A 12,976-nucleotide genomic window follows, 5' to 3' on the forward strand; every position below is an offset into this window, starting at 1 on the left:
TCCAGGGTACCTTATTTGTTGCTTTTGCTGTTTGACCTGGTCAACCAAAACTTTCTCTTCTTATCTTCCTCCTGCACATTCTTTTCCGGTTGAGTTCTTCTTTGTGGTGGCCATTTCTGACCACCGCTACAACCGCCTTCGGGAAAGGGAGTAATGGCCAGCTGGGGAGGAGAGATGTGGCTCTCCTCAACCCTGCAGGCAGTCTCACGCCTCTTCACCACCTCTACGGGGTGGCTTAGCCCCAAAACCAGCCGGCTTGGGGCGCTCCAGCAGCGAGCCTGAATCGAAGCCTCGCAGAAACGAGGTTTTGGTCTGTCACCGAAGAAGCTCAAACTGGAAGTCCCCAAATGCGTTGCAGATTTCAAAACAATCTAATAAACAAGAAATTAATTTATCTTTTTAAAAAATTGTGCCATTTACTATTATGCTGTGAATCTTGAAAATCTTTGAAAATGAACAGATAATTCTAATTTAATAAATTATATTTATAAAAGAAGTAGAAACAAAAAGGAATGAAAACATGTTTGTTAGCATGCTTACATGCTATGGTATCAGTTCGTTTTTCTACCCTCCGGTCCCCACCCAACATCTGAACCCTAGGGCTAACCCTCTTGAGTGGTAGATCCACTGTTAATGTATTATTGCCATTGACTCTTTCTCAATTTTGTACCCACTACTTTTGTACCCGCTCCTTCCAACCTCAATCTTCTGAGAATGTGTGACTTTTCCATATGGATAAATGGTTCATCCTCAAAAATGCAATAAAAACAAATATTTTATGAAAGATACAGTACACATGGCAGCAGAATGGGGACTTTCTCAAGCAGCCAGTTTGGCACAGGAAAAGTCAAGTCAGGAATGGCTTCTAGGGGTCAGTGAATCTTTGGCAGCTTCCTGCAGTTGGCTCTCCATATGCCTTTCCTCATCAACATTTTAACATAGTTCATAGTGACTTGGTAATTGTATATATGGCTAGCACATAATGTGGATGATATTAAGTGCCAAGCAAGAATGGATGTGGATGCGGATGTAGATCTATTTATGTAGATAACAATAAATAATATTAACATTTGAATGGGAGGAGTATATTTTTGGCCTTTAGTTTTTTGGGGAAATCTACTGCATCTTTAAATCCCTTTGTCCTGACTTGAGGTTGGTTGAAATACTTGCTTAAAATACTGTACTAATTATGGTTGTCTAGTTTTCAGTATATCATGTCACCTTCTTTAGGGAAGCTACAGTTTTACAAAAAGATCATTTTCCTCCTTCAGTGGCAATTCATTGCATTCCTAATATGCTTGAGTCTAGAGCAAAGAAGAGGTCTCAGCCCCTCTGTTGTTTAATTGCATTAAAGTATGAGCATAATGATTGAAATATTAAAATTATAGTTTTAATATTGAAAATATATTAATTGACAAGATTTAAATTTCAAAAACTAATAAGGCATAATAATTTTGGTTAAAGTAATGCATTCCAAAACATGGGAACTAGCGAGAGCTAAGATAATTGAATCTCAATCATTATGATATAAAAAGCCACTGACTGAAACCTCTTCTCTGCCTAGAATTCGTTAACCATGATGGGTATCTGGATGAGGAATCATTGTACTGACCTGCAGCTTCTGTGTTGCCCAAGCCAGCTCTAAGGTTAATGTTAATTGTGATTTGATAAAGCAATCCAATATTAAAAAACCACAATTGCAAAAATTGATCACTGAATGTAACCATTAAATGATTAATAAGTCATTTTTATTTTACCTAACAGCCTCCTATCACAGTTAACATCATATTACAATACATACAGACATATTGTAAACATTATATGAAGTTGCTATTGCAGATTGATTTTAATGCCTTACAACTATACAGATACAATTATTGTTAGGATTGTCTTTATGTGTTATTTTACTAATAAAGTAATTATATTTTAGATTGTGTCTGCTGTACAGTACTGTCATCAAAAGTGCATTGTTCATCGTGATCTCAAGGTATATTAATTTTTTTCTTTAAGAATTGAAACTTTATAGAACAAAATAAATTTGTGAACAACATTTTAGAGATAGATTTAGATTTTCTAAATGGTCTTCATCTTACATCTCTGAGAAGATAATACTTATTATGAATGTATGCTTCTCTACAGAAAAGCATATGTTATATGTAACAGATTCAATGCTAACTTTAAGGAAATGCTTTTTTCCTGTATTTTTTCTGTAATGTGTCCCAACCTTGTCTAGTTTCTCCATGTGAACTTTTGTTATATTAATTTTTATGCCTCCCAAGTCCCTCTTTCACTGTCACTGAAATAGCTTCTTTTAGTTAAAGGTCTTTCTAATGCCTGTTGTTTCTTTAGGTCATTATTTAGTATTATGTGTATGGAAACGCAATCATGTACAACAAAAACACAAAAACATGATCTGACTAAGCTACTATTGTATATTAGTTTAGTTTCAATTTCTCATGTATCTTTTTTACATGCCTTGACTTGAGCAATAACTTGTAGATGTTTCTTGCCATGTTTCCCAGAAAATAAGACCCAGTCTTATATTATTTTGGGCGCCAGAATAAGCAGTAGGGCTTATTTTCAGGGTAAGTCTTATCGCTCCCCCCCCCCCATGTACAGGAGGCCCATTTCTTTCATTTGCTTCTGGCTGCAACGAGGCAGGAGGACATGTAGCACATGTGTGCCGCTACTATGAGGCAGGGGTCAAGCTGCCTCCAGTGCCCCATACCAGCTTACCTCAGGGCTTCGGCAGCCAGGCCACCCCCACCCTGAAACCTGCCTCACCTCACAGCGGTGGCTCCAACAGAACTGCATGTAGCTGCCAGCCCACTTCTTCTATTTGCTCATGGCCGCAACGGAGCAGGAGGCTAAGTGACACGCCGTTGCCATGACCATGATGCTAGGTGGGAGGGTGGAGTTGCTCCACACACCCCACACTGATTTACCTCAGAGCTCCTGTAGCCAGGCAATCAATGTCCAGACATGTGCCTTGCTTTTTGTCCGGGGCACCAGTGAATCACTCGTCCTCCTGCTGCATTGCGTCCATTAGCAGGTAGAAGAAGTAAGCCAGCGGCCAGGTGGAGTCCTGTTGGACATGGCTCCTGGTGCTGCTGCTGTTAGGTAGTCGTCAGGGCATCAATGGCCTAAATGTGGGGGCCCTGAGGGAGCTTGTGTGGGACAGATAGGGGAGCTCCATCCCCCACATCTGCCTTACCTCACCTTGTGTTGGCAGCCCCACAAGCAACCAGACAGAATGGGCGGCGGCTGTGTAAGTAGGGCTTATTTGGGGGGTAGGGATTATATTAGGTACATGTATAAAACATTTTAGAGTTTATTTTTGGTATAGGTTTTATTTTGGGGGGTAGGTCTTATTTTCAGGGAAACACGGTATCAGCAGTATCACAGTCAGAGCTCTGTCCTAGCATATTGCAGCTTATGTGCAACAAAAATTCTGACTCCGACTTATTTAAAGCCTTAGGTCTGTGCTGGCAAACCTATACAACATGTGCTGGAATTGGCATGCAGACCCATCTCTCCAGGCGTGCCAGCCATTGCCCATTGCTCTTCTGGATTCTTGCGCACACATGCGCAATGGCCAGCTGGTCTTTGCACATGCGAGAGCGCCAGAAACTGGAAGAGCAGGTTCCCAGCATACATACGCCAGCCAGCTGGCCTTCATGTGCTCATCCATGTTAGAAACCGGAAAACCAGGTGGCCGGTACGAATGCACACGCTGGTAAGCTAAGCTTCCGGTTTCCGGCACTCCTGCGCATGTGCGCATCAGGGAGCTGCTCTTCCGGTTTTGGGGACATGCGCTCCCATTTCAGCACTCAGTGCTGGAAAGGTTAGCCACCACTGCCTTAGATTAAATGAAAAGTATACAAGTAAAGAGGCACTTGGTAGAGTTGATGGGCAGTAAAATTAATTTTGACAGTTAGCAGTATCATTCTACAGTATTTTGAAAGACAAATATGTGTACTACACACATTGCAAGAATTTAGATGCAAGGTTATATGTCAAAGTTCTTCTTTGAGATGATATTCTTCCTCTGTAGTTTATTCATTTTTCAGAGTAACATTTTATAATATCTGGTAGCTCAGTCTTCTGTCCTTTTGTGTGTATCTTCTTCAAATAATTCTAAAACATTGTTCTCAGATTCATTTCTCCTTAAACTGAAAATAATCTAAAGCCTTTGTACATATCAGCTACAAGCTTCTTTTTACCACTAATCTAAAGGTAGTCCTTGACTTACGACCACAATTTACCAAAATTTCTGTTACTAAGCAAAACATTTGTTAAGTGAATTGTGCCACATTTTATGATTTGTCTTCCCAGTCTTGTCAAGTGAATCACTGCAGTTTTTAAGTTAGTAACATGGTTGTTAAGTGAATCTGGTTTCTCCATTGACTTTGCTTGTAAGACTTGCAGCAATGATTATGTGTGAAAAATGAACATAAATCATTTTTTCCAGTGCCCTTGTAACTTCAAACAGTCACTGAAAAAACTTTAGAAAGCCAAGGACTACCTATATTCTTAGTTTTTAAACAAAAAAAATCTAATAAGTATCATGAACTAATTGAATAATTCAAATAATTAATTTAGAAAATATCACATTAGAAGAGTGCATATTTTTAATAGTAAAAAAAAGCAAACCTTTGGAACTAATAGTTCTTACCTGGTATAAATCTTTAAAAGAAGATTCAGATACATCTGCTTTTGTTATGTGTATATAAGTGTCATTCAATCAGAAATAGGAAGAACAAAAATACTGATCTTTATTTTTGTTTCTAAATACAGCACTATTTTTGTTTATGTTTTTATTCAACTATATGCTGACTCTGTAAACTGTTTAGGGAGTGCTGCAAAGCACTATGAAGCTGTATAGAAGTTTTGCTATTGCTATTTCTCTAGAATCCACAATAATAATTTTGAAAAAGGAAAGGCTATTAAGTGTTACACTTTTCACAAATCTCACTGATGACAATTTGATATAAAGTTGCAATCAAATTGGTAGCTTAGAAATAGAAGAAAAGAGGAAAAACAGCATATAATTGAATTTATTATTTGAAGCGCAGACATTTGACATTCTAAATGTTTTACATTTTCATAGAACACACAGTTCTTTAGATTAAATAGCTGTTCTACTGTTAATGGTATAAAAACATTTTAAATGTACCCATGTATTTGATATTTTTTCCTTTTATAGGCAGAAAACCTTCTTCTTGATGGAGACATGAACATTAAAATTGCAGATTTTGGTTTTAGCAATGAATTTACTGTTGGCAACAAACTGGACACTTTTTGTGGAAGCCCTCCATATGCTGCCCCAGAACTCTTTCAGGGAAAGAAATACGACGGCCCAGAAGTAGATGTTTGGAGTCTTGGAGTCATTCTTTACACTCTTGTCAGTGGATCATTGCCGTTTGACGGTCAGAACCTAAAGGTAGAAATAATATCTAGAATTACTAAAGTCTGGTTTTTGAATTTTTGCTTTAGTATTTGATTTATTTTCTTTGTTTGGCTTTCAAAAGGAATTGCGAGAACGAGTATTGCGTGGAAAGTACCGCATACCATTCTATATGTCCACAGACTGTGAAAATCTACTGAAAAAACTACTTGTGTTGAATCCAATTAAGAGAGGGAGTTTAGAAGTAAGTTCTCTGAATATTTTCTTGTTTATTAACCCAATTCAGTGAAATAAGTTAAACCCAAGGGGGATTTAAAACTGGTCCTATAATTCTTCCTGAGAACCTAAGCTTTTGGCCGAAAAGCCATGTATTAGACTTTTGTATAAGACTTTTGGCCTAAAAGCCATGCCTGGCCTTTAAGTAATATAGGGGAGGTTGTATTCCAAAACATGGATGGAATCAGCATAGTAATTAAATTGGATTTAATTAACTTAAACATAATTACAGCTTGCATTAATTAAATACTTCTAAAATAATTATTCTTTATATCGTTAATAATTTCTTTGACTCACTATAAAATACTATATAATCATCAGACTTAAAATGTTTTGGATAAGTATATTCATCCTGGAGAACAGTTGTCTCTGATAGAATTGTTTAAGTTGTGAAATAGATTTATCAAGAAAGGTCCACTGACTTCTAATGGTCTTGTAAATGAGTAGGATTGCAATATGTTAGCAAATTTGTTAGACAATTTAAAAAAACTTACAGTAAATAACTCAAAAACATTTTACAAAAAATATTAGTTACTAGAATACAGGCACAAGAGAGGATTATTTATTTCTAATTATCAAATACAAAATACTCTGAAATGAATGAATGAAATTAATGAAAACACACTGAAATGAAAAATAAAAGTAGTACATACTGCTCCATCCTTTTATTTATCAAATTTATTGCCTTTTCCAGGATAAATTACATATTTTCAAAACAAATTAAGCTATTGCTTAATATCTTGAAGTTTTCTAATTTTTCAATATAATTTTGGAATTTTAAGAAACTGTATTCTTGGTCCACCAATACATTGTTAATATTTCTGTTACAATTAAAAACTATTTTCAATTCGGAATAGCCTAAACAAGCAGTGGGTTGCAATTATATATTTTGCTAGTTAATTGGGAAATTTAAAAACTGACTAATTTTAAGTAAAACAATGGGCCTGTTTTCCCCAAAGGTGCTTTTTCAAGAGGCAATTTTTGCTTTCTTTGAACGGTGGGGAATGGAAAGATTTATATTCTTTGCAATGAGGTCCTCTGGTTGTTAGCACTCTTTCTGAGAGTCATTGAGCACCTCAATGACTCTCAGGAAGAATGCTAATGACAAAGGACCTCAATGACTCTCAGAGAGAATGCTAAAGACCAGAGCACCTCATTACAAGGAATCATTCCCCACCATTCAATCAGAATTGAAGGAGCTTCTTGAATGAGGAGCGAAACTTCTTCAAGGAAAAACAAAAAAAGTACAGTTGCGTCTTGAAAAAGCACCTTTGGAACAACCATGACCAGGATGACTGAGAATCTTCATAGACAATGAGCCTGTTTAGTTTAGTATAATCCATAGAATCTTACAGTGGCTTTCTAGATTTCAGTATCGGTTCTTTTCCTGCCTATTGAGGAAGTTAATAATTGATCCCAAGTTTTTTTGGATGGAAAGTATTCCTTCATCACTGAGGTTCATATTTTGCTCAGTTTTGTCTGTACATATTATATGACTGACATAATTTTTGAACTGAGTGATTTTCTCTTTTGAACAATTGTTGAAAATAATGCCTTTATCTTTTTAAGTGGATATAGAATTAATCATTTTATTGCTACTTTTAAAGTATATATTTAAATAACATGAATATTGTTTCATTTATGAAGTTTTAATACCTCCCCCTCTAAATAATTCAATATAATTCCATTTTTCAATTATGTTTATTTTCAAGCAAATTATGAAGGACCGATGGATGAATGTTGGTCATGAAGAAGAAGAATTAAAGCCATACACTGAACCTGAACCAGATTTTAATGACACTAAACGAATAGGTAACAGTTTTAATCTAACAATTGATTGCTTTTTAGGTTTTCCAAGTATTACCTACATTCTGTGCTATCTGATTATATATCAGATGTGATTGAAGCTAATTCATGTCTTGCTCGAGTCTCCAGAATACTTTTTTTCACTCCAAATTCTTCATTCTCCACTCACTTATCATAGAAAACATGGTTTGCATTTTCCTTTTTTATTACAGTGGCAGACATATTTGAAATATGATCTTGAATTCAGGGGAGAAATACTTCTGTTCAGCTATACTTTGTTCTAAAAAAGAAATGTAAATTGGCTTTAGCAGCTAGGATCCATGATACAGAGGACATTAAATAATCAGTATCCTTTCATTTTCTTTTCTATCTTTTATAGTTCTTAATTCTATGAAGTTTTAGGTTTAGCAATAACATTTCATAAAACATGGGAGGCATTATGAATTGGCTGTCTGGTTAGATATTTTTTAAAAAGATTTGTGATCTATGAAGTTCTGAAATGTTGCCAGACAACTGAATATAAAGTACAAATACTTTAAATAAATAAAATAGGAAATTATATTGAGGACCTCAGTGACTCTCAGGAAGAGTGCTAATGACAAAGGACCTCAATGACTCTCAGAGAGAGTCTGAGATATTCCCAGAATTATTACTGGTTTGGACAAAAACAGTACATTAGAAAATGCCTTTAGGTTAGCCTAAATATTTCAGATAGTCTTATCAAAAATAAATTCTGTTTTTTCCCCTTAGATATAATGGTCACTATGGGTTTTGCAAGAGATGAAATTCATGACTCCTTAGTAAACCAAAAATATGATGAAGTAATGGCTACATATTTGCTTCTAGGGAGAAAACCACTTGAGGTAATTTACCATTTTTTTAACCTTTATTTTAAATTGTTTTGCATTTCTAATTCGAGGAGATAGAACATGTTATCTAGGTTTGTGCAAACTTTTGAAAGGGGCACTTTGGTAAAATGTTTTAATACAAATAAAGTACCTCCTCTTGACGTATTAAGGGAACTGTCTCACATAGCTGCTTCAAAGGCTGTTCCTGGCCCCGTACATGTCTGGGTATGTGAATACATAGACAAGCATTTTGCTTCATTTTCAGGAAAATGAAGGGTTTGTGCATGTAAATGTGCAGACAGCCAGGGATAGCCTTGGAAGTAGTTACACAAGCCTTTCAAAGGATGTGGTTGCTTGAGTGCTTTGTGTTACCCTAATCTCCCCATAGCATTTACTAACAAGTGAAACAACTCTTTGAAACTCACAGGGTGAGAATTTATACATTAGCCATTTTTAAAAACCTTTGCCTAATCTATGCATGCAGTAGATTTTGGGGGGACAACGACTCTTTGATAAACAGTTGAATGCTTTTGGGGTTTCAATGAAGCACAGTCATTAGGACTTTACATGTTTTTCTTACTTTAATAATTAGTGTAAACTTTTGGACTCTGATCTTGATATCTGATTATCAGAAGCATAAACATGATTGTGATACCTCGAGTTCAGTCTAACACCATTAACATGCTACCATGGTGGGAAAATACTAGAAAGCATTTGCAGAGTTTCATCTTATTTTCTTTCTAAAAAGTAGTGCAAGAAAGGAGTGTGCTTTTCTGCAGTTTCTGAAGGCTACAAAGATTATAATAATAATGGGGTGTGCTTTCATGTAGCCTTCAGAACCTCTTCAAGGTTTTCAGTCTTCAAGCAGTTTCAGAGAATGTTCTTCTACAGTCTCTGAAAACTGTGTGAAAGGACATCCCATCCTTGTGCAATTTTCAGAGGCTCTGGAGGCCATAAGAGAGCACAGCCTTGGGTAAGCAGCTGGGGCTGTCAACAGAAACAGAACACTGCCTGAAGATAAGCAGGTCCTGGGGATCAGGCACATGGTTGGACTGTATTTTTTAAAAAAATGAAAACGTACAGAATTATTTTTCTTTTGTTTGGACAGGGGTGGTGGTGGTGATGATAATGCCAGCCGAGTCAAATTGGGCATTTTCTGAATTTTTGATGTGTCAGCCCCAAAATGGCCTCCATCGTTGTTCTTAAATCTTCCTGTTTGTGTTGAACTGCAGTTTGTACAGTTATGGGAGTAATCCTCCACTTCTTTTGGAGGCTGCCATGCTGTGCTTAACCTGCTTAATATCTGAACATTTCTTGGATTTTACCTGGTTTAGATAAACACTAAGAGTCTTGCGAGCATTTCATTTGTACCCAAATAATAAACTTCTACTCTGTTTGGAAGTTTTCTTCTATAGCGCAAAATGATTAAAAATTAAGGTGTTGGCGTTATTTAATTTCTTAAGGTGTTTTCTAGCACGCACACACACAATCCTTTATGTGAATTGAGAAATAAAAGCAAGATATGCTTTTCTTTGTCACAAGCCAGCAATCTTAGGAAACAAGCTGGCAGAGGCTGGAAGTCTATAAGCTGGATCAGTGGATGCAAGCTTGTGCTTCATAAATCAGGAGCTTGTTTATTAAAGAGTGATCATTCACTACAAGCAAACACCTGTCTTTCTGTGATTGATCTTTGTTTCTTTTTCTCTGTTTTTTGGGGAAAACCATCCTTGGAGTATAATTAGGAATGGAAAAGCTTTAAAGAATGTTATCATCCTTTCTGTAACTGGTGTTTATTTATATACATCATCTTTGTAAACTGCCTGAAATGTGAGACTCTGAATAGTTTACAGCAAGGCAAGAAACAAGAAAATAATAAAAACAGTAACATTAAAACAACCCATATATTAAGGTGACCACCCATAGTCACAGATAATTAGAGGCATTATAACACTAAAATGTTTTAATTGCTTTTTGAAAAACAATTTATACATTTCTTTTTTATTGCATTTTGGAAAAGGTATTAAGAAACAAAAAAGGGGGAAGGGAAAATGCAAAATTGAGGGTGCAGTTGATAAGAGAAAGAGCTACCAAAAAAAGGAACTTTCAACTTCCTTCAGTACAGATACAAACAGAAAACACAGTGACCTTTTGAACTAAATTAAATCATAATGTACAGTGCTTCTAGAATCAATAAACATATCTAGTCATCAAATCCCAAAGCTAAAATTTCATTATTATTTTTTTCATTTCACATAAAAAGTCAAAGAATTGTTTCCAGGTAGCAATGAAGATAAAGTTTTTTTCTCTAATGGAAGTAATCAATTTTGCGATCTTCACCATCCATTCTTTCATTGTGGGTACCTGTGGGTCTTTCCATCGCCTCGCACAAATAAAAATTGCTGTTGTTATCACTTATAAAAACAAAATTCCATGCTCCCTTTTCAATCTGTTTATGCATCAATCCTAGGAGAAAAGCCTCTGGCTTCATTTTTATGTTCGGTGTAAGAATTATTTGAATTAAAATATATACCTGATTCCAATAATTCCTAGCTTTCTACATTTCCACAAAAGTTGATAAAAAGTACCTTCAGATTGTTTACATTTTCAACATTTAACACTACTATATACATCATTGACAATTTATTAGGTGTTAAATGCCAACAATTCATCATCTTGTAAAAATTATTTTTCAAATTATAATCCACTGTAAATTTCAATCCTTTACTTCACCTCTTCTCCGATTGATCCAATATTATATTATAACCAAAGTTTTTTCCCCCATTTAATCATAGCAATTTACACATTCAAATTATTCCTTCCATAACAGAATTTTAAGGGTGATTGAATCCTCTCTAGAGATAAACAAAAGCCTCATTGCCTTCCTTTGCAGTAGCAGGCTCTTGATGCTGCATTTTACTTTTTTTAAAAAAAAAAAAATCTTATTATGGAAAAAAATCTGCAATCTTCTGCCCAAATTAAAGTCATTTGGTAATAAATGTTGTTCTAATGCGACTTTAGAAGTACTCCTTAATTGTACTATTTAAGTTAACTAAACTTAAGAAAGAAATAGCGTAGTTGAGAAAAGAGAGATGATCTTGGTTTCCAAATACGTTTTTTATCCTTACAGTGTGATGGGACTGAGTCTCTATCCAGTACTACCCTGAGTCAAAGATCTCGACCTGGAAGTGACCTCAACAACAGCTCTATGCAATCTCCTGCTCACCTGAAGGTTCAGCGGAGTATATCAGCCAATCAAAAACAGCGTCGGTTCAGTGAACATGGTGGGGATGGCATTCAACCAAGTAAAGTAGTAGAATATAATTTTAAGTTGTGTTCTCTTTCCTGGGGGCTTGGCAACAACACCTTCCTGAACATTGCTTAACACATCATTGTGCTTTTATCATGTGAGCTGTCTGTATAAATATAATTTGGGTTACTGGAGAGATGTAGTTTTCATTTGCATTTCTTTTTATGTCTGTAGCTATTTTAACTCTGAAGAAAGCAAACTGTTCTATGTTCATAATTTCTCCTGGCATGTACTTCTTGTTTGAGCTTTTTTCCACAGATTTTCAATAATACTCAAGCCAGGGGCATTACTAAAGTTTTATCTTTCTTTCTATAAGTGCTTTATAATTGGAATTAACATTTTGGTTGCTGAAATATCCACCTTTTTTCAGCCATGAGTTCTGTAGTGATATGGACTAAAGTTTCACTTTCCTAGTCTTCAGACTTGAATATTATTGAAAATTTCTAAGGGGATCAAAGAGACTTAGGCAATCATTGAGCTAGAAGAGTTCGACAAGGAAGGAAAAAAAATTCCAAAAATAGTTTCTCTTCTGGTTATAGGAAACCATTATTTCTGCCAAAGAAAATGTATCCAAATATTGCCATATTCACTGTTTCTTTATTTTGAATCTGTAAGGTTACTACTTTCTTACAGAAAAAAGTAAGTACTTGTTCACATTTGCAGGAAGATTCCATGTTTAACTTTGTATCTCAGGAGATAGTTTAAACATAAAATTTAACACGTGGTATCAAACTTTGGGTGTGCAAATGTTTTATTTCTCAAACTTACTTGCCATGGGAACTGCAGAAAAGAAAAAAGAATGAAGATGGGTTAAGGATACAAGCATAGGGGCACTTATAAATTTGTGAACCTGTTTGAATTTTTAATATTTCTACATAAATATGTCCTAAAATATTAACTGTTTTTCAGCAAATGTGAATATCAAACTGACTGAAAGTAATACATGATCTTATTGATGTTTTCTTGGTTTCATAGTTGGCCCATCCATCCCTCCTGCTGTCTCATATTCAAAAAGAGCTCAAGCAAACAGTGTAGAGAGTGAATATAAAGAAGAATGGGATAAAGAAATTTCACGAAAATTGAGCAGCACAACAGTTGGGTCCAAAAGTGAGGTGACAGCAAGTCCATTAGTAGGCCCTGAAAGGAAAAAATCAACCGTTGTTCCAAGTGTAAGTGATTTTTTTTATTCACTTGTTCTGTCAGATCTCTGTAGCACATAACAGATCTTCATAATTATTGTTGAGTTTAATATTTTATGTGAATGCTTTGATGGTAACATAAAATTAAGAAAGCAAGACTTCTAAAGCAAGGTAGTAACAATATCCAAGTAAC

General features: G+C 35.4%; 1 protein-coding gene across 9 annotated transcripts in view; it reads left to right on the forward strand.

Moving 5' to 3' along the window:
- The window catches only part of MARK1 (microtubule affinity regulating kinase 1), a 58,740-nt gene that overhangs the window by 33,930 nt on the left and 11,834 nt on the right, over window positions 1–12,976 (forward strand). For 5 of the 9 annotated variants that reach the window (XM_026695733.2, XM_087933743.1, XM_087933728.1 and 2 more), the window contains 7 exons: window positions 1,931–1,987; window positions 5,207–5,443; window positions 5,532–5,651; window positions 7,396–7,495; window positions 8,240–8,352; window positions 11,465–11,618; window positions 12,620–12,813. In XM_026695733.2, coding sequence (XP_026551518.1) covers window positions 1,931–1,987; window positions 5,207–5,443; window positions 5,532–5,651; window positions 7,396–7,495; window positions 8,240–8,352; window positions 11,465–11,618; window positions 12,620–12,813 — 975 coding nt within the window. Of the gene's footprint in view, window positions 1–1,930; window positions 1,988–5,206; window positions 5,444–5,531; window positions 5,652–7,395; window positions 7,496–8,239; window positions 8,353–11,464; window positions 11,640–12,619; window positions 12,814–12,976 lie in introns of all 9 variants that reach the window. The other 4 variants (XM_026695732.2, XM_087933735.1, XM_087933719.1 and 1 more) reach the window with 1 other exon arrangement.

Source organism: Pseudonaja textilis, chromosome 1, assembly GCF_049901715.1.
Source record: "Pseudonaja textilis isolate UNSWEBS1 chromosome 1, rPseTex1.2, whole genome shotgun sequence".
Lineage (NCBI taxonomy): Eukaryota > Metazoa > Chordata > Lepidosauria > Squamata > Elapidae > Pseudonaja > Pseudonaja textilis.